At 35.2% G+C, this 25417-nt stretch overlaps 2 protein-coding genes across 3 annotated transcripts; both read left to right on the top strand.

The window, feature by feature from the left end:
- The first annotated feature begins 178 nt into the window (after nucleotides 1-178).
- Csl4 (exosome component 1 Csl4) lies at nucleotides 179-1430 on the top strand. 2 transcript variants are annotated; one of them, XM_076130438.1, is made up of 4 exons: nucleotides 179-248; nucleotides 413-576; nucleotides 745-993; nucleotides 1174-1430. In XM_076130438.1, exons 2-4 carry the CDS (start codon nucleotides 427-429, stop codon nucleotides 1423-1425), a joined length of 651 nt encoding a protein of 216 aa, XP_075986553.1. In that variant the 5' UTR covers nucleotides 179-248; nucleotides 413-426; the 3' UTR covers nucleotides 1426-1430. The 2 variants fall into 2 exon arrangements, with proteins under 2 accessions (XP_075986553.1, XP_075986552.1); XM_076130437.1 differs by having other exon boundaries at nucleotides 199-576.
- Nucleotides 1431-1812: 382 nt separating this feature from the next.
- Nucleotides 1813-25417, top strand: LOC142983525 (solute carrier family 53 member 1-like). Its single transcript, XM_076130451.1, has 11 exons — nucleotides 1813-2156; nucleotides 3140-3293; nucleotides 4363-4595; nucleotides 8750-9011; nucleotides 16950-17320; nucleotides 21808-21955; nucleotides 22619-22813; nucleotides 23410-23582; nucleotides 24138-24268; nucleotides 24649-24804; nucleotides 25243-25417. Exons 1-11 carry the CDS (start codon nucleotides 2088-2090, stop codon nucleotides 25358-25360), a joined length of 2010 nt encoding a protein of 669 aa, XP_075986566.1. The 5' UTR covers nucleotides 1813-2087; the 3' UTR covers nucleotides 25361-25417.

The following is a 25417-nucleotide window of genomic DNA, read 5'->3' as shown; positions in this document are numbered from 1 at the left end:
CACATAATAGTACTAATTCTCAGTATATCATGGTCAGTGCTTTAAATGGGTACACAATTGTTAAAATTATGGTCTTTTTTAACCTTGTTTAAGTTTACTTATCCACATGTCGCCTCTCTATATTTAGTAAGCTATTTAGTTCGGAAACGCCTTTTTTTATCAAACGGACAAGAACGTCAAAAACGATACGTCATTAACGTCATTTTTCGTAAGTTTTTGTACGTAGCGGTGTTTATCAACAAATTCACGTTAGTTTTTTGTAAAAAATAAAGTCCCATTATTATTTTAACCATTAATTTTGTGGTTTTCCGGTTAAATTGACTACGCATTTCACAGATTAATACGTGTTTTCATACAAAGTCGTTCAGTATTATTTATAACCTCCCAGTAAACATGTTTTCTTCACCTTCAGAAATAAAAGAGAAAATGAAGGACTTGGGAAAAGTGTGTATTCCTGGCATGCGGTTAAGTTTATTGAATAATGAAAATATAGCTGGCCCAGGAACTTACGAGCTTAGAGGTTATATCTATGCAAGTTTGGCGGGAGTGTTGAAAACAGAGAAAGATGAGAACAATGTAAGAATCTGAAACAAATTATTCAAAGTAACATAGTATTATTAACTACTTATGTTTTCACTCACTAACTAATAAAACAAGTCATATTTATTTATGTTTTAAATAAAAAGCAATCTACATGTACCAACATGACTGTGTTTTAACCAAAAACAATTTTATTTTTTTTAGACTACAGTAATTTCAGTGGACAGCCCAAAGACACCTAGCATTCTGCCTAAGACTGGTGACATAGTGACAGCTAAAGTAACAGTTGTAAATCCAAGATTGGTTCAATGTAATGTACTTTGTGTGGGTCCATCAGTCTTAGTGAGGCCTTACAGAGGTATTTTGAAGAAGGAAGACATAAAAGCGACAGATAGAGACAGAGTGGACCCATACAAATGCTACAGACCCGGTGATGTTATATTGGCAAGAGTTGTATCCTTTTTAATCAACTTAATTTCATTTATTTCAGTGCTATTTGAGTAAAAACCTTATATTTTTGATCACAATGAAAAGGAAAAGTCAGCATCTGTTTGCCAGTGAGACAGAAGCTGTGATTGTTTTTGAACAACAACCTACTTTTAATTAATATTTTTTCCTTATAACTAAAATCAGCTTCCGATGACAGAAATCCACTGGTATCATCTATCAACAGCAGAAAATGAACTAGGTGTTGCAATAGCCACAGCAGAAGGATCACCACAAGGAGTCAGCATGGTTCCAGTGAGCTGGTCCGAGATGCAATGCCCCAAGACCCTGGTGAAGGAACCAAGAAAAGTGGCAAGAATCATACCCGAGTATCTCAATCAAACACTATTCCCTGTAGGAAATAATCACAACAATAATTTGAATAATAAAGAAAATTAAACCTTTGTAATAATCTCTTATTTATTACCTATCCTATTATTATTATGAAAAGTCGGACTGATTTCTACCTTTTGGTAAAGGGGGAATTCCCGTACAAAAAAGTTTGGCGAGAAAATAATTGAGTTTGAGCAATACTAGCTATGCATTATTAAAGTTGAATAGATGAAAACATCAAATGTCAGGTTTACACCTTGAGCATTTATTAAATATGTATTATTGTTTAGCTTTGCTCTCGCATCAGTAAGTAATTATTATAGTAAGATTTTTTTATTGATTCCTTGACACAAAGAATTAATCGATAATATTATCACCTAAACAGCTTAGTATTACTAAACGAAAGAAACATCACATCATTCACATCCTCTCGTACGTCACTAACCACTTGTCATTCGACATTCATTCAGGTGATCGGGCTCAGAAGTCCCCGTTTTTATATAAAAAAATAAAACATTAAAAGATAACAATTTACTCTCATGTAGTAATAACGTATCATTCCATTGTGTACTTAAATATGTGTACTTAGTGCAATGAGGTCACCATTACCAGTTATCACAAAGTAAATTAAGTTTGTCCGTGACAAACAATTTGTGTTTGATAATATCGTGAAGTATTAGTGTGTAAGCGTTATTGTAGCGACAAAGTCGTGTTGAAGACGTTCCAAGATGAAGTTCGCGGAGCACTTAAGTGCCCACATAACGCCTGAGTGGCGAAAACAATATATCAACTATGAAGTAAGTGTTATGCTGTAACTATAACTGTCCTTCATAATTACGATAAGAACCGTAAAGTATTGAATTTGCCTGCTACCCACTTATAAACTACAAGATTATGAACAATACGAGTCTGTGTTGTAGGAAAATATAAATTAAAAATAGATTTACCTCTGTAAATATTAATAAAAATAACTTTTAGTTAGAATTCCAGAACTGTTGTGAAAATAACACAATAAACCCGATTTAATTTATTACCCTGTATGCTGCCAATTTCTCTAAGGGCAAAGAAAATATTCTAATAAAGAAACATCATTATTTTTTGAGAATATCTATAACAATCCACATTCCACAATATGAACTTGAAAAATAACCATGAGTGTGTTATATTGAGGACGAAAAATAAACAACACTTTTGAGAAAATTATTTTAACAAATATTATACTGTGAACCAAATAATGCAGCAATGTTCAAGTCTCATTTATAAAAGGTAAAACTTTACAAAATTGAGGAAATATGTACCTAAAGATGCATTTATATATGTTCCTCAGCCATTAAACATTACATACTTACTTTAAAAACAAAACAAGCAATTTACTTAAACAAAGGCTTTAGAATAATACACAATAGGAAACAAGATGCACACAGTGACTAAAGAAAACATTCTTAATGTGTCACTTATTGCACAATTATAGACAGTTACTGGGCAATAATATGTATTTCTATAGCCTTATATAACTGGGCACATAATATTGAAAATGAGTCAAAATTAATGTTTTGACTCATTTAACTGTAAGAAATTTAAAAAGATTGCAAGAAACATTATAATTTATAAATGCAAGAAGTACCTACATTTGATTTCACTTTCTAGGTAATAGTATTTGTTTTTAAAAGCCAATTGGATGTCCCACTGCTGAGCAAAGACTTGCCCTCTTTTCATCCAACACTCTGTTTTGTGTCTCTTCTTACCAATGTATTTAATAATTTGCTTATTGTTATGTTAGGAAATGAAAGCAATGCTGTATACAGCAGTGGAGGAGGCTCCATCAGCTGAGAATGTGGAGCCGGAGGTGCTATCCAGACACTTTGCCAACTTTGATGAATCATTCTTCCATTATTGTGATCAGGAGCTCAAGAAAATCAACACATTTTATTCAGGTATACATTTAATTTACTACATACTCTTACACTTTGTAATTTATGACTAATATGTTAATAATTCCATGGACGATATGAATGTAATAAACAAAACATCTTCATTATTTTTATATAGATGTCTATCTTGAGTATTATATGACATTATTAGTTTCTCTTTAAAAAATACAAACTTCTAGACTTTAATTTATACATAATAAATAATGGCTATTAATAAACTTAATCTGCACATTGTGTATAAAAACATAATTTATTATATTGAAGCAGATCATTCACTTGTAATATTGCAAGCAATTAATCAGGAACACACACACAAACACACACACAGTATCATATTTATGCTATGCTATATCTATTAAGCTATGTAACTGTAAGATTAGAACCAATTGAGTAGTTTTTCTCTTCAATTATAAAGAACTAGAGGCCGCCCGAGGCTAAGTCCGCGTGGAAACCCGTCCCGTGTAAATCCCGATCCCTCGGAAACTCCGGGATAGAAAGTAGCCTATGTGTTATTCTGGGTATTCAGCTACCTATATACCAAATTCGGTAGTATTTGCGTAAAAGAGTAACAAACATCCATACATACATACATTCTCACAAACTTTCGCATTTATAATATTAGTAGGATTAGTGGCCTAGTTTCTGTTATTTTACCAACTCCAAAAAGAAAAAAAATAGTTTTTATGTATGTCCATCAATTACTACACCATTTTTGGAGATACTAAATTATTCTTTACACTACTAACGAAATTAGTAGCAAATATGTATGTAGCAATATTTCATATTGTTCCTAGAACATAACAATTGAACTAGTCATGTGATTTAGAATAAGTAAATTTCTTAGTAATCATGAGTAATATTCTTCACTATGTTGCTTCCGCAAGGCTGATGGCTATGACAATTGAAGAGAAATTACATCTTCTGTTTTAACTCAATGAACTTAACGAATTACATTGAATAGTTGTCCTACAATATTTGACTCATAGCAATGTCATAATTGATTTAAGTGGGTGATTGATTTTGGCAGATTTTTGTCCTGAAAACACATCTAAATAAAGTATTCCTCTTTCAGAAAAGCTCGCCGAAGCGACACGTAAATTTGCCACACTACAAAGCGAATTGAAATCACATTTCGAAACGATAAAACCCAAAGGAGGTGGCGACAACAAAAAGGTTATCCCGCGACGGAAAATACAGGAACTGAAACTAGCATTCAGCGAGTTTTACCTCAGTCTCATATTACTACAGAATTACCAGAATCTAAATTATACTGGATTCAGAAAAATATTGAAGAAACATGATAAGGTATGTATTGTTTAATTTGATAAGATTTTGTGTCTATACTTCTATACTAATACTATACTTATACTATACTAATATTATAAAGCTGAAGAGTTTGTTTGTTTGAACGCGCTAATCTCAGGAACTACTGGTTCGAATTGATAAAATCTTTTGTGTTGAATAGACCATTTATCGAGTAAGGCTTTAGGCTATAATACATCACGCTACAACCAACAGGAGCAGAGTACCAGTAAAAATGTTAAAGGGGGAACATTTTTACAAATTCTCTCTTATGGACGCACGCGAAGTTGCGCGGGTTAGCTAGTTATTTGATAAGATTTCGTATCTTTTACTATTTGTGTGGATAATCGTGTGTACCCACGGTGGTCGGGCGATATCTTGGACAAATGTTTGTGTTAAATACCGATGCAAATGTGTTAGATAAGCATTGGATTTAAAAAACGTATTTGGATTATGAAATTGAAGTTTTGTTTGAATATGGTTGCTGTAATGTTTAGGAAATAAGACCTGAATGAAACACGATGAAATCATAATTGGTGCGGACTATTTCACGATAATGTTCTTCAAAACTTACTAGGAATATATTGTTGAAAATAATATCCTAAAACACAGCACATGCAGGCATACTTGAAGCTCGGAAATAAATATTCAGTAACATAGACTACAAGACCTTCAACCGGCTATGATATGTTACGACTTCGGTCTTCCTGTATCTAAGGAACTTTGTTATCTACCTACCGACTCACCTATAAAATAAATTAATATATAAATATTATTGGACAACTCACACACGGTCATTTGATTTCAAACTAAGCAGAGCTTGTACTATAGTAACCAAATAACTGATAAACATACTTATATACTTCTAAATACATACTTATATAGATACATTAACATCCAGGCTCAGAACAAATACTCGTGCTCATCACACAAAGATTTGTCCCGGGTGGGATTCGAACCCACCACACGCGGCGCTACGGTTGTTACGGCGAGGTGACCGCTTAAACCACTGCGTCAAACGTGCAGTAATGATAATAATGAGAGACTTTACGTTTTTGTCAGCTCTCATAAAAGAACCTTAATTTAAGGAACGATATCACATCAATATCAATTTCTTAGATTAACTTGAGACATTCACGATATCAGATAAAACGTTAAATTGGTAATTAATTGGTCGATGTAGTATCAATTATCCGTAGCGAATGAAGATGAAGATTGATTGCATATTATTATCTATCAAACGTGCAATAATGTCACTCACCGATTGTACACTTATCGTAGTTAAGTTATTGCCCGATTTCATAAACGTTTACTAAGGACTAGCTGACCCGCGCAACTTCGCTTGCGTCACATTAGAGAGAATAGGTGAAATTTTCCCCCGTTTTTGTAACATCTTTTACTGATACTCTGCTCCTATTGGTCATAGCGTGATGATATAGCCTATAGCCTTCCTCGATAAATAGGCTATCGAACACTGAAAGAATTTTTCAAATCGGACCAGTAGTTCCTGAGATAAGCGCGTTCAAACAAACAAACAAACTCTTCAGCTTTATAATATTAGTATAGAGTATAGATGAGAGTTAGGGAACGTTCATATCTGACGGAACATACGTCGCGTATCATCGGTCGCGCAACGCCAGAACAGACAAATGTATAGAAAAACACTCGACCGTTCACACTCAACCGATGATGCGTCGGTGCGAAGCCTATACAAATTAAGTTACGCCCGACGCATCTTCATCATCATTTAGCGGTAGTTTAAAGCTATTGAATATATAAACTATCGCTTAATGTACCTCAGAAACCGAAAAACATTTCACATATAAATTTGTGGTTAATCTGCTAAATGAATAGACTGCTAGATTGCTAGGCTACGAAATAAAGAAATGCTTCTTATTAAAATAAATGCATAGACTGTTAAACAAATAACCCATTCGCATTGCGCAGTCGGGTAAGAAATAAAAGGTATAGCGAAACAGCTGAAAGTACAATTAATTAGCATTGAACTTCAAAACTGGAGCCAAATTTAATTTGCAAGAAGTTACATAGTTAACACCCCTTAAGGCTGATCCAATCATCTTTAATAATAATAATAATATATTTATTTCAGACCAAGTCCATACAGAGTACAATTACATTGAGAAGTAATAGAAAAACTTAACCTAGGTCATTACAAAAACTATCTAATTAACACACGCATGAATGCTTTCATTACATCTGAATCATATTTTTCAGCAATGACCTTCAAGATGCTATTGGTGCTGTCCCGCACTCTTCTCAATAAAGAGGCAACCCGTTTACGTAAAATGGCATGAAAGCCATCAACTCTCGCTTCAGCAAACATGCTGGAGGCACTACAGAAGCGGGGCAGACCCAACAGCATCCTGAATCCGTTGTTGTATTGGACTCTCAAAGCATTATATGTCCTCTGAGTATATCTGACCCATAGACTGCTCGTGTAGAAAGTTTGGCAGTAAGCTTTGAATAGTGTTATTTTTGCTTCATTACTACACCGAGCAAATCTACGAGCCAGCATATTACTCCTTACTGCCATTGCTCTGCGTTCCCTTTCAATGTCTACCTGGTCGTCAAGATTCCCAGTAACATAATGTCCAAGATATTTAAACTGTTGAACTTCTTTCAGGTTAATTCCATTTAATTTTATTGGTGGTACTTGAAGTGGACATTTACCAGGAGCCTTGAAGACCATGTACACACTTTTGGAGCAGTTATATAACAGACCATGACAAAGAGCAAAACTCTCACATATTCCTAACAGCCCTCTAATTGCTCCAACAGTTGGACCCAGCAGCACCATGTCATCTGCGTAGCTAAAGTTATTCATACATACATCATCGATCCAGCAACCTAACTTGGCGCTGCTGAGCTCAACTATGAGCTCATTCACGTATATTGTTTTTTCAGTGCTGGTCTTTTCCTTAGATACTATAACTATAAAAAGTTATAAAACAAATAATTATTTTCCACTGCTGACGTATTGATTGCTCATCAATTTATTATACAGGTTTCTCCGAGATGTTTTCCTTCACGACTAGGAAAAAACAGTCAAATATACAGCGCCAGTTTACGATTAATCCTTTATCAGCCGTTTTAAACAATACATTATTTGTTGCCTACAAAAACTGGGCTCATAGCTAGTTAATCACTGGGCAAAGCAAAATTTCACGCGGCTGCGACAGAGATTGGTGAACAATGAGCATTTGTCTGAATATCTCCATGTCAAAATAAATCCGGTTGTTTGGCTAATTGTGTCCAGAATCAAAATTAGTTCATAAAGCTAGCCATAGTCAGTTACGAAAAGAAAGAACGCTCACTAATTCCCGTTTTGCTGAACGGAAATTGGAATAACTGTTTACCAAATATGCTATTATTATGGCTTTTGAATTCACATATTTGTGGTTTTCCTTGTGGCACTAAAGTTTTAAAATAAAGCTATATTTACACAATGACCCACTGGATATTCTTTCATCGAACGAAGCAAGTTTAGCAAAGTATTCAATGAACCATGTTGATAACGCCGCCGATTGTTGGCAATACGATACGCTCTCGATCCTGACCTGATGACATAAGCTTAAAAGGGGTTAAAATATTTTATTCATGCAAAACAGTAACAATAAAATCCATAAATGATTTTGCTGAGTGAACTTCAATGCAATCCCAGTAACGATCAACCTATATGCCCATGATCCCTAAGTTTCGGTAACTTAGTGGCAAATGTAATAAACGGAAAACCATTGCTATTTAACCAGTACCTACTTAAAACTGAGTATTTCCCAGGAACCCATTTCAAAACTTATGGCCGAATATTCAAATGAGTACGCTCAAGTCTTGCACTGTCACTGCTACTTTGATTTGTGTTGTAGCGATATACTTAATTTTGAGCATCAGGTTTGCTACACACATATGCCGAGTGGCAAAACCGAACAAATGCAATAATTATTTCGAGTCGGTTTTGTTGTTCGATAAATATTGCAGCGCACCGAACATGTGTGTAGCAAGCCTTACTTAAAATTACAAGTCTTTTGAGTATTTGACCATCCTAAAATCAGGAGCAATCGCATTAAGTATTTACTCCCTGGTATGCCCTTTAACTTGTAAAAGAATCGCATCAACAACTAACCAACAGTGTTCCCCAGTTATTAAACGTGAGCAACGGGGCGCAATGGCGGGCGGAACACGTGGAAACATCACACTTCTACACGAACAAGGACATAGACAGACTGATCAGTGACACAGAGGCTACAGTCACCAACGACCTGGAGGGAGGGGACAGACAGAAGGCTATGAAGAAGTTAAGAGTACCACCGCTGGGTGAACAACAGAGTCCCTGGACTACCTTCAAAGTGGGGCTGTTCTCTGGATCTTTTATTGTTCTGTTCATCACTGTGGTGCTGTCTGGTAAGTCAGATTTTGTTCTAGAATAGTGTATCTTAAACTATTGTATTGTATGAACTATTAATTCCGAAATATTACGAAATCAAACTGGCTAGATCAGCTTGCAACTTGCTTAAATTGACATCATTAATAGTTGTTAATTTTGTTCAGTTCAATTCTTTCCCGGGTGTACCTCGTAAAACAAACTGTTATAGTATCTAGGGTTCCTTACCTATTGGGTAAAAACGGGACCCAGTTACTCAGATTCTGTCTGTCACCAGGCTATATCTTTTGAACGTGATAGTTAGTAGTAATTTTCACAGATCATTTATTTCTATTGCCGCCGTCTCAACAACAAATACTAAAAACTAAAATATTATAAATGTTTGAAAGATCTCACACAACACACATGATTTCTTTGCCGTTTTTAGAAATAATGGTATGGAACCCTTCGTGCGCGAACCCAACTCGTATTTGGTCGGATATATCGACGGCCCCTACGTACATAAAGACATGTCAAAAGTGGCAATTTTTTTTTATTGCATTTATGGCTTTAGCTTGTCTTTATGCATATACCTATATATTTATTTTTCTTAAATATGTTGTATTTTACTTAAACTACAAGTCGTATAAGAGAATATGTATCGTAATTACAACGAATAAGTATCGTAGATGCGGATATCTATAGTTATCGTTTTATACGGTGTTTTAAAATGCGCGCTACTCGGTGCGAGTGCGGTCTTGTCAGACTTAACTTCATTTACGGCAATTCCCGAACAAGTCATGTCGATTCTTGTCCGCGCAGTGAAATATTTAACCAATCGAAGCCTTCTGATATTTGCACAGCTTTATTTGATTTCCAAAAAATAACACTCTACATGCCGAAATTTGTGTACTAATTGTGTATTAGTGTCTTACAAAAAAAATCATCAGATTATAATTTTACAGTTATTTAATCTGGGTTATAGAAAGCTACATGTTACATGTGGGATGAGATAGTTACTAAACGTGGCGCCAATGAAGTGGCTAGTTAATAAATAATAAATAAATAAATATTGTTGGACAACTCACACACGGTCATTTGGTTCCAAACTAAGCAGAGCTTGTACTATGGTAACCAAATAACTGATAAACATACTTATATATTTCTAAATACATACTTATATAGATAAATTGACAACCAGGCTCAGAACAAATACTCGTGTTCATCACACAAAGATTTGTCCCGGGTAGGATTCGAATCCTCCACACGCGGCACTACGGTTGTTGCGACGAGGTGACCGCTTTAACCACTTGTTGTTGTTGTTTGTTTTCTTTTGTTAACAATAAAGTTAAAGATGGCGTAAAAGATTTTAGATTCTGGTCAGACGACTGTGCTAGTCAGAATCGCAATTGCATTGTCTTTTTAACCCCCGACGCAAAAAGAGAGGTGTTATAAGTTTGACGTGTCTGTCTGTCTCTCTGTCTGTCTGACTGTCTGTGGCATCATAACTCCCGAACGGATGCAGTGATTTCAATTAAGTTTTTTTGTATTAAATGTTACTGCGAGTTTTCTTAGACATGTTTGATGAAAATCGTTCGAGCCGTTAAAAGGTTGTTGGGGTTGAAAGTGAGGGAAGAAGAGCAAATTTACTTGGATGAGTTCTCAAATAGCTTCGTATGATAAGAAAGTTAGTGGTGGGATTATACGAATGGCTTAACTAGCCAATCTATAAAATGTATGAAAAACAAAAACTGTATAAACCGGGGGTTTTTTATTTTTTTTATTTATAGTTATTTATATATTTGTATGTAGGTAAGCAATGCATTTAAGGTAGATGTGTGCCCATAGATTCCTAGAAAAGGACACACTCAGAACGAGGCAGATAGTGTACACGTATTAATAGAGCGAACAGCAAAAAATAACTTATTTACACGACAAGTACACAACTTGTTTTCTTCCTGTTATTAAGACGAACTATTAAAAAAAGTTTGAGAGTAATAAGGTGAATCAGTCTGAATAAAGCTGTGATGATTAGATAATATTATAAATAAGGTAGATTAGATAATTAAGATGAGACGTATAGGTAATCAAATAAAGCTGTGATGATTATTAAATATTTCAAAAATATATTTTTAGATTGGGCTGACTGCCTTGCTGCTGATTATTATCTTAAGACAACCGTGATTTTTGAATGTTTGGCTCCTACTTTAATCAGACTATCAATACCTATTGTTAAGGTGTGAGAAAATTGATACTTAACAATAAATGTTGCTCAGATATTATTATTATCCTTCTTCCATTAATAAAACACAAACTTGATAAATTTTAGTTAAGGACATGCCTTTGTATACTTTCGAGAAATAAATATATTTATATCCTAATGAATCCGCGTATAAAGCGATATGTCTACGTTGATGTATATTTATATCCATGGGTGGCAATCTAAGGAAGTTTAATGTATTCGTTTGAAAACAATAACATAAATATACGTTTCCATAAAACATTTTATTTAAATTCTATTTCAGATACTGTTTTCTTCTTTCCTGCGTATAAAAAGATATCTTATACTTGTCTGACATGCTTTTATTTTAATATCACCGTAGAAACAGTCACTTATCAATTTTTCCAGGAAAATATAAAATAAATAAATATGTATATATACCATTCTAAAGCTCCTAAATCTCATAAGACATTATAGAAATAAAATATTTATAATTGCTCATAGAATTATTTCTATAGCGATTTGAATACAAATTATGCTCTCCTGTAAACCTCGGTTTTTGACATGTCTTTTTGTACGTAGGGACCGTCGATATGTAGGTGAAAGATCACACGGGCATAAGTTTTTATATTTTTAGGTAGCACATTGTTGTCAATTAGTCTGTTGTTTTTGGCATCAATAGACATAATATTATAAGAAATGGTGCTAGTCTTTCATTCAGAAGTAAAAAATAAATATAGGTAATGTTCAAACAGAGTCAATGAACTCCAGTCGTTAGTTTTTTAATTGTTGATGGTTTACTGCTGAGAGAAATATAATATAGTATCCTACTTCATATTATAAATGCGAAAGTTTGAATGTTTGTGTGTTTGTTACTCTTTCACGAAAATGCTAGGTACTGGACGAATTTAAATAAAGGTAATGATAAGCTTATGAATTAACACATAACTTTATACCCCGGGAAATTCTTACATGCGGACGAAGTCCTGGGTACAAGCTAGTTTAACATAATTTTGTTACGCCATACAATTTTCTAGCCCCTTCATCCGTTCACTTCTTCACACAGCTTCTGCTCGCGTCGTCGTCCGCGTGATACATCCATCCATGCTTATAAACTTTCGCATTTATAATATTAATAAGATTATGAATAAGTATTTTAAACGTGTTACTTTTGCGATATCTACCTAGAAATTTTGCCTTTCAAACAATAATTTGCGTGTTATTAAAACATTTTAGCGGTTTTTCTTAGTAATTGTAGCCATGTGCGTCATTGCTTGCGGCGCAATTATTGAGTGTGGGTTTTATCGAAACATCGAAAACTTTAATAAAATCTATCGATGTTTTACGTGATTCACATGATCTTTGACAGTCGTTACCAGTAGTCAGAAGCTCGAAAGTCTGACAACCAGTCTTACCGATGGGTACCGTGTTATAACCCAGGTAACCAGGTTGTGAAGGTCCGATAGACAGTCGCTCCATGTAAAATACTGGTGTTCAGCTGCATCCGGTGAGACTGGAAGCCGTCTCCAACATAGTTGCAAGAAAGGCTAGACTGATTTTTATTTTACATGATTCAAAACGGTTTGAAATGCGAAGAAATGTTTTGTTATTTGATGGAAAATAAACATGAAATTGTTGGTCATAAATATTTATCAGATTATTAAGTACTTATCTAATAAAATATCAATGTTATGCGTGCAACGAATCAATAATAATATACGCATCATAAGATTCCATTGAAACAATTTACGATTAAACTATCTTATACACGCGACGTCTCGCACTTATTCTTATAGATAAAAGTACTTATGATTTTGTTAGACTACTTATAATATATGTGTGAGAAATTCCATAGAATTCTAATCAGTTGTTTCTACTATAAAAGTAATAAATAATAATTTCAAAAACGTTAAATTTTTTCACTGAACAATGCGAGAATCAAAGGAGTTTTCTATATTCTTTGGCTGGTTAAAAAAAGTCATATTAATATACCGTTATATTAAATGAATAGGGCATAGAACATATGTTTAATTGAAAGTAAAGCCTACATAGTATTTAAAGCAAATTAGCTTTCCGCGGTCTGTCCTTATGTTTGCTTATATCTTTAAAATACGTTACGGATTTTGACGCGGATTTTTTAATAGAGTGATTTCAAAGGAAGGTTTATATGTAAATATTATAAAGGTGCTTTCTGAAATTACTTTTTAAACCGAACGAAGCCGAGACTGGCCGCATAAACCAAGAAATATTACACTATCGTCACAGTAAGTTTTCCAACAATATATCTATCTAATGCTTAACCTTGCGTGCAATTTATTGCACATTATAAAACTATACTATACTCATATTTCAAAGATAAACTCTGCAATGTTGTGTTAAGATATTGCGAGCAAATCCGCAAGGCAAACATGTGTTATATGAGCTTATCGTAAACTGACCACAGACTATGTAGACGATAAAAGATAATACAGATTGTGTTATCTATGGCCTCGGTGCGATGCAATGTATTATTTATATCTTATGGTAATTTATTGGTTATTCTTTTCTATTTTTATAACTTCCTGATAATATAGGCAGTAAACCTACAATTGACCATGAAAGTCGACACTTTTATAGGTATCTTAGAGCTGGAAAAACCAAACTTGAGTAAAATATGGTCTACTTGTCTGTGATAATCTCTCTAAGCGAATTAATTTAGACAATGTGATAGATCTATATGAAGAATGGAAAAGCGTGTATCTTTTTTAAAAATCTACGCGATTTAACTCCAAAATAATAAATGATACCTGCTAAGTGGCACTGCGCTCTTTGCCTTCATGGCGCAGTGGTTAAGGTCCCCAGGGCGCGGAACTGTTACTCAATCACGCCTAAACTACTAAATCAATTTCCATGAAATTTGGGATATTTTGGCTAGGGCATAGGCTACTTTTACCCCGGAAAATGACGCAATCCCATACGAAAAATCAGGTGGCGGAATAAGTCGCGGGTAAAAGCTAGTCTGCTATAGTGAACCAATTTTGCTATTATCGTTTTGTACATCGCATCGTACTCACCTCTAAAACGACTTGTTTTTTTTTAAACTGTATTGACAACACAGACAATCTCCGAGACAGTTTTAATGAAGCGATTACGACGGACTTGACCGAGCCATTGACCGCCAAACTAAACAAGCGTTTAGCTAATAACCGCCTTTCAAACAAATGCTTTTTGACAAACATTACAAAAGTACAGTCGTGGGTAAAATTTGTAAACACTGACAGAGATTATAACTGTTTAATGTGTACTGCAGTTTTGCATATTTCTTACTAACTTTTGACTGAGGCGGCGTCTGTGTGGGATACAAGCCCAAAGTATAGTATCCAATTCAATCAGGTTATAGTCTCTGTGCCGAATTTCACAAACTCACAAAGTATCTATTTTCACAAACTCGCGATTTAAATATTAATGGGATTATTGGGATAGGATAGGATAATTTCACTTTACCATCACTACATCGACGATACAAAAGAAGATATTGTCATGGTTTAGGTCATAAACTTAAAACAATTAAATGGTCGTGAAAATGTGACTATATTGTTGCTCGTAACTGTACCTACTAAACCGTAAGTCGTTACCGAATTACTATTGTGTCTGTCGTAAACAAAAACATAGTAATATTTTAGTTTTCTTTTGTTTACAAGTCAACACTTATGTCATAGTTGTAAACCCATTCAATACTTACTGCCTCGTGAATGATCTCGCTTGATGACTTTTCTGTCTGCAAAACCGAGAGTTAACCTGTAATAATATTCAGAATTTTGAAGAACCGATTTCGGTCGATTATGACGGTTGCCCCGCGACACAGAGCAATTTTTTGTGCGGGAGATGTGTAAAAAAATATTTTAAAAAATGTGGAATACAGCCGACTTTAGAAAACATAATTTCTAAACGAATGAATTGTAGCCAAAAAAGAAACAGAATTTTATCAAATACGATTTTTTGTCTTGAAACATTAGTTGTATTGTAAAATAATAACAATTTGAGTAATGTCGGCCTCGTGTTTATAATTGGAAATCAATGAACTGGGAAGTTAAATAAAAAACAATATCACGTGTCAAATAAAAAAAATGGTTGCGTAATAATAGTAATGAGTTAATGACAATATAATTTGAAGATGATTCGCTTTTTTACAAGCATCGTACAAATGTAATATTGAAATAATTAGGTCCACTAACAATGCCGAGTCTTTGAAGTATGAATTGACCATACCGGCTTGTAGTCATTTATTTATTTTGGGTGGATAATATAATTATAAGTCCCCAACCCGCTATTGGCCAGCGTGTTGGAATCAGGGCCTAACCCCTCCCTCATTCCGGGAGGAGACCCTTGCCCATCAGTGGGACATCGATGTATTAAATAAAACAAAAAGGAATTTTCGATCGATTTATTTTTTGTATAAAAAAAATTGTGCTTTTAGAAATGTTATTTATGAATGAAGTCGGAAGATCCCGAAAAATAACTTCAAGTGACCGAAGGTACGGGCAGAAACTAGTATTTTACAGACGTCAACGGATTTAATTTTTTTATACTTTGTCCAAAATGTAACAATTCAACTATCGTGCGAATAAAATCAACAATACCAACATAATATTTAGATCACCACTTTTGATCACAATCAAACTCAAATTAGCACTTTACTTAGTTGCCTTCAAATACAAAATAGTTTACACGATTCCGCTTAAAAAATATCACTTCTCTTCCTAGGCATGTGTGAATTGATATCGTTCGATCCAATTTGATCAATACAAACAGAATAAAGTTCAAGTTTTTGTTTGTTTTGACACTCTAATTTTTGAAACTTTTAGTCCGATTTGATAAATTGTTTATGTGCATCATACATAGCGATTGCTTGCAAAAAGATCAGGTGCATAGTACTCGTAACCGGCGGTCTTGTGTTACAAGATGCATGGTATGAGGCAAGGAAAGTTTGTAAGAATCTTTCCAAGGGGCGTTCTTTGGCCTCTGCCTACCCCTTTGGGAAAAAGGCCGTGATATTATGAATGTACATATGTATGGGAGAATTCACTGTAAACCAGAGAATGAGAATACGTCTATACAATTGTATAAATACAAGAAAAACTGGCGGGCACAGCTAGTCAATGATATAGAAACACTACCAAACACCAGTTAACCATTGACAGGTCTTCAATAATTTGGCCGTCTTCCAAATATCTTTTCAATTATTCTTTTCGATTAATCAATCGGCAAATCTAAAGAAATTGAATCTTTGCCAATCTTGACCTACTTACTAAAGATTGATAGATATTAGATATTACTCTTTTGGCAGTAACAAAAGTGAACTGTCGTTTAAGGATTTTACCTTTTAAATCTTTCTTAGAAAGTGTACGAGAAAGTAGGGCGTCTTGTTGTTATGACCTTGTACTGTCAAATGTTATAATTGAACTGTATACTTGATAATAAACGTTCGTTTTTGGGTTAGCGTGGCCGGTGTTTGTGGTATATGGTACTTTTGACAGCAAAAAGAGACTAAAATCGTCATCATTCACAGTTTTTTTATGGCTTAGTAATAAGATTCGATATAAAAAAATGTACTTTTTTTTCGCACATTAAGTTTTTGTAAATCGTTCTTCGATTGAGGTACTATCCCATTCCCACATTAGCAGGCCAAAGCAATCTGTTTGTAACGAAATTGTTCCCCGTAAAATGAATTATAGGTAGGTATATTTCACTGAAACTAATTCTCATCATTTCTTTCCAGCGTTATTCCACGAGGGAGGCGCAGAAAACTTCAAAACAGCCTTCCGATTATACAGAGGCCCATTCCTTTTAGTCGAATTTATATTCTTAATCGGAATCAATGTGTACGGCTGGCGATCTTCGGGAGTCAACCATGTACTTATATTTGAATTGGACCCTCGAAATCATTTGTCTGAGCAACATTTGATGGAACTGGCAGCCATTTTTGGTGTGATATGGGCCTTAAGTATATTAAGTTTTATATACAGTGCAAGTTTAAGTATACCACCCTTTGTGAACCCGCTGGCCTTGGTGATAATAATGATGGCGTTCCTTATGAATCCACTGAAGGTGTTCAGGCATGAAGCCAGGTTCTGGTTTCTGAGGATATGTGTGAGTATACGTTTTTATTAGTTTTTTTAGATATGTTTAAGTTATCTATCGTGAGGTTACGTTAATTTTTGTGTATCGTATCCTAATACCAACTGAGGTTTTTTGTGGGGGACGGTAGCGAATCTAAAACAATAAAACTACAAAACAAAAATAACAAAAAAATCGGAAGTAGCTGGGATTATTTATTCCATGTAAAGGGAGCGCTAGTCCAGAAAAGATTGGGAACCTATTTCAACCTATGAAATAGAGGCTTACTACGGGAAGTAGAAAAGTGTTAAGACTTTCCCAAAATAGATATCACTGCGTGTAGATTGCAAATTGAATAATGTGACATCACAAAAATAATAATCTCGCATTCTTCATAGGATCAGACATTTATATTTGAAGAGATGCAAAGGCACTGTATGTGTAGTGCTCTACTTCAGAATTCATGGAAAAACCGAGTCGCTTATTGAAAAACTGCATCGAAATCATAAAAAAATACAAACAATATATCGCACTCCCGGTGCAACACTGTCACTTTTGTAAAAAAAAAACAAATCTATAGATATGTTACAAAGTCATTGTTGTGTGAAGTGTCAACGTTTTAAATGCTTCTCCTGAAAAACTACATTTTTGCATAAGTGACAGTATTGCACCGGGGATGCGATATTTAAAACAATAAATGCATTCCTGTTTGTCTGTCAAGGTCAATAACCTCGTGATGCGATGACATAAGTCGTAACTCGTAATGGACCAAGATCCCAGCGCTGCCAGACCTACGTCATTTTAGCAAAGCTGAAATTTTGAGGATTGTTAGTATAAAGGGTCTGTTAAGAGGTATGCACATCCACTACCTTGAAAGCGGGGCCGTTTCTGAGGTAGCGCGCAGTGAAGGTGCGTAAAAAACGACCCAACCTACGTTATAGTAGCAAAGTTGGTTTTCAGATATGTTATTAATGATATTATGTAGAATTAAAATTGACTATTGCCAGACCGTTTCCCGGGGCCATTACTTCTGCCAGACGCCTTAAATGTTATAAAAAAATGAGGTCAACTACGTCATAGTAGCAAGCCTAAATTTTATATATGTTATTAAAGGTACAATTTTAAGACCCCCTGTATGCAGACAGACCATTCCGCAGGGCCCTTCGTCCCCTAGACGCCATTAAACTTTCCCTATGAGTGCGAGAGTAAGAGCATTATTCATACGCATGAATGAAAAACAATTGAATTAAAAAAATAAAAATTGAAAAATTATTGAATACTAACTGACCCGCGCATCTTTGCTTGCGTCACTTAAGAGAAATAGGTCAAAATGTTACATAAACGGGTTATGTAACATTTTTCACTGGTACTCTGCTCCTATTGGTCGTAGCGTGATGATATATAGCTTATAGCTTTTCTCAATAAATAGGCTATCCAACAGTAAAATATTTTTTTATTCGCACCAGTAGTTCCTGAGATTAGCGCGTTCACACAAACAAACAAACTTCTCAGCTTTATAAAATTAGTATAGATTAAAAGTACTTGGAATGTTTAGGAAGATAAGTAACATTATTTTGGGAATTATTTTAAAAATAGATATGGTTTACACTATTCACAAAAATTATGAAAAAAAAATTGTAGTCATCAACAAAATGTTAAAAAATTCGACGCAAGTAATTTACCTCCTTGTAAATCTGAATTGCTTCAACAATTTCGACGAGCAAATTATATTGCGGGTGTCTGGAGTAATGCTCATATAAAGCGTCCTAGCATTTTAAGCCCAGCAAATAAAGGGTGGGTTCTAAAGGATAACCATTATCATTTTAAGTGGTTTGATGGTGACCAATTGCCAAGTTTCGTAAGCGAATCACTTGAAAACGAATTAGGTATTTTATTTTAACTATAAATTATTTCAATATACCTACTTGTAACTGTTTTCAACATCATTACCTACATTTTTTTTACAGAGAATTCAAGTAACAATGAAGACGATGGTGGAGATGATTTAAATATTCAATTTGATGAGGGAAGTAAGAGCTCAGATAATGATGATGATGATGAATGACTACAATTTTTTTTTCATAATTTTTGTGAATAGTGTAAACCATATTTATTTTTAAAATAATTCCCAAAATAATGTTACTTATCTTCCTAAACATTCCAAGTACTTTTAATCTATACTAATTTTATAAAGCTGAGAAGTTTGTTTGTTTGTGTGAACGCGCTAATCTCAGGAACTACTGGTGCGAATAAAAAAATATTTTACTGTTGGATAGCCTATTTATTGAGAAAAGCTATAAGCTATATATCATCACGCTACGACCAATAGGAGCAGAGTACCAGTGAAAAATGTTACATAACCCGTTTATGTAACATTTTGACCTATTTCTCTTAAGTGACGCAAGCAAAGATGCGCGGGTCAGTTAGTATTCAATAATTTTTCAATTTTTATTTTTTTAATTCAATTGTTTTTCATTCATGCGTATGAATAATGCTCTTACTCTCGCACTCATAGGGAAAGTTTAATGGCGTCTAGGGGACGAAGGGCCCTGCGGAATGGTCTGTCCGCATACAGGGGGTCTTAAAATTGTACCTTTAATAACATATATAAAATTTAGGCTTGCTACTATGACGTAGTTGACCTCATTTTTTTATAACATTTAAGGCGTCTGGCAGAAGTAATGGCCCCGGGAAACGGTCTGGCAATAGTCAATTTTAATTCTACATAATATCATTAATAACATATCTGAAAACCAACTTTGCTACTATAACGTAGGTTGGGTCGTTTTTTACGCACCTTCACTCCGCGCTACCTCAGAAACGGCCCCGCTTTCAAGGTAGTGGATGTGCATACCTCTTAACAGACCCTTTATACTAACAATCCTCAAAGTTTCAGCTTTGCTAAAATGACGTAGGTCTGGCAGCTCTGGGATCTTACTCTATAAGTGATTGACGAACATACACGCTCTGAGCGTGAAACTAATGGATTATGAGAATAATTACACTTTTGCATATAGTCTTGTCCAGCCCTTTTAGGTAGTCAAAATTAGTTGTAGCGTATCTGTATACTGATCGTGCCGTGTACAGACCAGTCGAGCTTCATCGATCATTCGTCTCGTGTCAAATTGCCATATTCCCGAATCGCCATGATTGTACTGCACTGACGCGTACGCTCCTCTCGATACTAAAACGCTACGCACTATTATGCACTTGAAAATCGATAAAGTAATTGAATAGCGTAATGTTATTGGATAATGTTTGACGTCTAATAGTGATGAACTTACATATTACTATGGACAGTGAACATGTAAATTATTTTGTGTACATCTTGCACGTATTTGCATTATATTTGATGTGTTGGTGACGTTTCTGCAAGCCGATTCGATATGAATGTCATATGTCATCACAATTCGACATTTAACTAAAATTAAGGATATCTTTACGGACAAAAGTATTTTATGTTAGTGCGAAATTGGCATGAAGTGTCCAGTTTTGATTGCCGACTGAAAACTGAACAAACACCTGCGTGCATTATTACTAGTGCAGTAGATTTTAAAGCAGGTATATAATAGCCCCCCCTTTACACACACACAGACTCTATCTAATTTTGACTCTAGTTCGACCATGCAAAGAAGAAAAATAATGTTGCATCATGCTTGCTTTACAAATATTCGGTTCGGCACTACTTATCGAACAAAAAATCCGGTTCCACTCAATCGGCTTGCGCCGATCGGGTTCATCTACACATGTTCGGCTTTGCCGCCCGGCAATTATGTGAAGTGAACATGTGTGTTATCAGCAGGCCTTACAGATTCGCCTTTAGTAGTAGTATTGAAAAAAATCTGATTAAGACAAACCATTCCATTCTCCAGTAGTCTCATCTCTAGGAGATATTGAATTTCAACGATGTCAATAAATTCCTAAAACGTTTCTTGACTGCATATATTATTTTTATCTGTCATGTAGACTCATGCATTTATAACAATCTAGACATTGTAAATTGATAGCGAAAACGAAGATGTATTGTATTTATTTAGTTATAAATCTGGCGTTTTCAATCAATCAAAGTCCGAAGTCGACCTTAAGGATTAAGAGGTTTTCTTCCCTGTCTGACGTAATACAAATATAATGTTAGAGTTTCGAGACCCCAAACCAAAGGGGTAATTATTTCTTGAGCACACATTATATTGAAAGATCTATGTCGATCGTCTTTAGATCGTTAGCGCGATCACATATACACCTACGTTCATTAAAATTTTACCATTTTGGGGAAGACCTATATTTCCCTATTCAACAAAAAAACCAGTATTTCACCACGAGATACGCTCTGGTGACAGACTAGCAGACGAACAGCAAAGTCTTAGTAATAGGGTCCAGTTTTACCCTTTGGCTACGGAACCGTAAAAAAGAGCTAGGTACTGGAGGTAATTTCTGAAAGGTCGTAAATGGCAAACGGTTAAACCTGAATAATAATTACTTATTTTGTTATTAATTAACAGTGTATGTGTGTATTGTCGTAGGGTCGTATTCTAGCAGCTCCGTTCATGCCGGTGTTGTTCGCCGACTTCTGGCTGGCGGACCAGTGGAATTCGTTCGCGTTCGCCTTCCTAGACTTCCACTATCTCATCGCGTTCTACGTGGCGGGGAGTGACTGGTTCTCTGTTGATGGTAAATTGGTAACAATATTACATTATTATTCTTTGTATTAAGTCGGGGAAAAAGTCTTTTGCATTGTAGTATGTATGAACTTGTAATAAAATCTCTTTGGCGTCAAGAATCACAAATGAGTACACGGTTCATTAGGTATTTTTAGTGAGCTCGTGAGGTACCCAAATATCGAGCTTTTTTGTCTAGAGAAAAGAGTTCAAGTACAAGTTCATACATACTATAATGCGAAAAGACTTTTTCCCCGACCTAATATTTTAATTATGTAAGGCTATGTAGGCAGTGTCAGATGACTTGCTTGGCGCCTTAGTGGCTTTTATCGAAATAACATAAGGTTTAGAAGTTACCTCTAGTGACTTAACGGACATTCTTCCTACAAAGTTACTCTATTTGTGACTCTCTTGGTTTTCAAGCGTAACAGAATGAGTAGTGTTAAAAATTATGAAATTGAACGATTTAATATTTTAAAACTGTTTCACGCTGTTAAAGTGGTTGGAATTTGCGTTCCATCTCGTTTTCTGACTATAGTTTCTTTTACCGCTAAATCTATATTCGTGTAACATACAACTTATGTGTGTTGCCTAATTGTACCATCGACCATCTGAATGGCACTAGTAGCCCTTACCTACCCATAATATATTAAAAATTTAATTTCTATATTTGCAGACACATTCGAGAAGACCCACTGGTTCATAATAAGTCGTTCGCTGGTGAACATAGTGCCGGCGTGGACGCGGTTCTTCCAGTGCCTGCGTCGTTACCGCGACAGTCGCGAGGCGTTCCCGCATCTCGTCAACGCGGGGAAGTATTCCACCACTTTCTTTGTGGTGCTGTTCTCTACGCTCAGAACGCTGTATAAAGGTAAGATATGGATCTTGACGTAAAAGAATAAAATGTTTTCATTTATCATATTTATTAAAAATTACAAGTTTCTTACTTATTATTTGTTTACATACACACAGGTGGAACTAAATGCAAGTTTGTTAAATTGCACTCGTCAGTAGCGTATTTTCTGTCATCAGACTATTAGTCAAATAGAACGATTTTCATGGACATTATATTTATTGTGACTGGCACTGTGACCACAACTGTGACACACTGTGGTTCCGGGTTTTATCATTGACTTATTCTAATTTATATTTGATTATTCTCAATAGTAGTCCAGAGCTTAGTAACGTGTCGGGTATAAGGCAAGGCTTACCTCCTTTTAACCATTTATTTTTGTTACACATAAAGAAACATCACAAATAAGTTTAAATAACATTATAATTTATTATAAATCTTTTCTCTACACAAAAAAGCTCGATATTTGGGTATCTCACGAGCTCACTGAAAGAAACCTTATGAACCGTGTACTCATTTGTGATTAATGAAGCCAAAGAGATTTTATTACAAGTTCATCTATACTATAATGCGAAAAGACTTTTTCGCCGATCTAATATTTGCTGTATCTTCAGGTAAATACACAGACCCGTACGACAATCCGTTCTTATACGCGTGGTTCGCGTGTCAGCTGGTGTCGTCCCTGTACACTTACACGTGGGACGTCAAGATGGACTGGGGACTGTTCAGCTGCGGACCCAACGCTGAGAACAAGTTCCTCAGGGAGGAGATCGTTTATAGTCCTGGGGTGAGTTGTACAATGCTATTGTGATGTTGCGTAATAGCACGTGCCAAATAACTTTGTGTGTATGAATATACTCGCGAGCAGCTGCGAAAAAATAAAATAATAAAAACAAGAAATTTTAGAAGGCAGTCAGATGGATGCAACAAAGAAAAAGTCGCATTCGTTCTGTCGCCCGCACTCCTCTTCTATATCTCTTACCCCCGGTTTCTGAGGTACATTTAGCGGTAGTTTATCTATTCAATAGTGTTAAAACTCATATAAAAAACACGCTATTGATTAGATAACTGATTGAGAGTAAACATGATTGAGAGTGAGATATTGAATAGATAACTGCCGTTAAAAGTACTCAGAAACCGGGGGTTAGTGCGTGCAAAAGTCACTCTAAAATTACGTAGATCGCACGTTTGTAATGGCCTGAGTATACTTAGACCTTTGCCATATCCTGTAAATATGTAGGTAAATGACCCGCTTACGAAAATAAAACAGTACTAGTATGTACTACGATTTATAGAGCATCAAAGGAGGTTATTTTCAATACATTTCTGTGGTGTATTACAGTTCTACTACTTCGCGATAGTGGAGGACTTCGTGCTGCGCTTCATATGGACGGTGTCGTTCGTACTCACCGAGAACAGCATCGTCAGCGCTGAGACCATGACCTCCATACTCGCGCCCTTGGAAGTATTCAGGTATTATTAATATAAATGTAGCTCTATTCATATAAATAAAAAACAAGGGAAACCTTCTTCATCCGATAACTATTAGATTATGTATTATTAACGGTGAACGCGTTTACAATTATTAGCAGACCCTACTATTGAGATAAAAAGCTAGCAAACTAGGTATCCCTTTTTCGATTATCCTGGCAGTCTAAAGAAAAGCTGTTTTTTTATAGCTTTTTAAATTGACCCTTCTTCGTATTAAAATATAGAGAGGTTTTTTACGGACAAAAATGTACCTACCTCTCTTTATTGGTGTTATTTTATTTGACTTCTTTTTTTAAGTTCCGTACTTAAAAATACTATAGTTCATATTAAACATGTGTCTATATAATGTGGTATATTTGCAGACGTTTCATCTGGAACTTCTTCCGGCTGGAGAACGAGCACCTGAACAACTGCGGCAAGTTCCGAGCCGTGCGCGACATCTCCGTGGCGCCGCTCGACTCCTCGGACCAGGCCGACATCATCCGCATGATGGACCAGCCCGACGGAGTTATTAATAGGTAACAACATACATTACGCTACCTAACGTAAGCGACTGACCCTCACCAAGTCTTAGATCTGATTCTATAGTTGAGCAAATCATGCGAGATCTGATAAATTTTTATGGTATAAGTGATTTCTATGGACCTATTCTTTCAAAAGCCACCTTAAATATTGCAATGTGCCCGGTTTTGTGGCTTGCATAACTGAGAATGGCGAAGTACGAGATTGCTTTCACTCTGAAAGTAATTTACACGAACTTACTCACAATTAATAAAAAAAAAATAGCTTATAAGAAAACTATTATCACAAATCTTGGTCGTTATTAAATATTGCTGTAAAAATGCTGCATAATAAGTATACGTATGAGAGCACGTATACTTAATATGCACGCACTTTTAACGACGCAAGAATAAATATTTTTACGTACAAATAACTAAAAAATACGTGTGTTACAGGTTAACAAAGAAGAAAAACACAAAAAAGACAAAGGAGGTGGACCGCCAGCCGCTGCTGAAGAAGAAGTCGCTTCAAGACATGCAGCTGGAGCTGGAGCTGTCCTCCAAGATGCTGTGACCCTCTGTGATATATACACAAGTACTTATTACTGCATATATTTATTAACTATTCTTA

This window comes from Anticarsia gemmatalis, chromosome 24 (genome assembly GCF_050436995.1).
Source record: "Anticarsia gemmatalis isolate Benzon Research Colony breed Stoneville strain chromosome 24, ilAntGemm2 primary, whole genome shotgun sequence".
Classification (NCBI taxonomy): domain Eukaryota; kingdom Metazoa; phylum Arthropoda; class Insecta; order Lepidoptera; family Erebidae; genus Anticarsia; species Anticarsia gemmatalis.
This window is presented reverse-complemented; position numbering and strand designations above follow the sequence as displayed.

What these genes read in the sequence shown, in the direction of transcription:
- LOC142983525 (XM_076130451.1), top strand. Translation starts at nt 2,088, where the DNA reads ATGAAGTTCGCGGAGCACTTAAGTGCCCACATAACGCCTGAGTGGCGA. An exon ending in TATTGAAGAAACATGATAAG is followed by an intron (nt 4,596 to 8,749) that starts GTATGTATTGTT and finishes AGTGTTCCCCAG; the next exon opens with TTATTAAACGTGAGCAACGG. An exon ending in GCGCCCTTGGAAGTATTCAG is followed by an intron (nt 24,269 to 24,648) that starts GTATTATTAATA and finishes GTATATTTGCAG; the next exon opens with ACGTTTCATCTGGAACTTCT.
- Csl4 (XM_076130437.1), top strand. Translation starts at nt 394, where the DNA reads ATGTTTTCTTCACCTTCAGAAATAAAAGAGAAAATGAAGGACTTGGGA. An exon ending in CAGAGAAAGATGAGAACAAT is followed by an intron (nt 577 to 744) that starts GTAAGAATCTGA and finishes TATTTTTTTTAG; the next exon opens with ACTACAGTAATTTCAGTGGA. An exon ending in ATGTTATATTGGCAAGAGTT is followed by an intron (nt 994 to 1,173) that starts GTATCCTTTTTA and finishes AACTAAAATCAG; the next exon opens with CTTCCGATGACAGAAATCCA.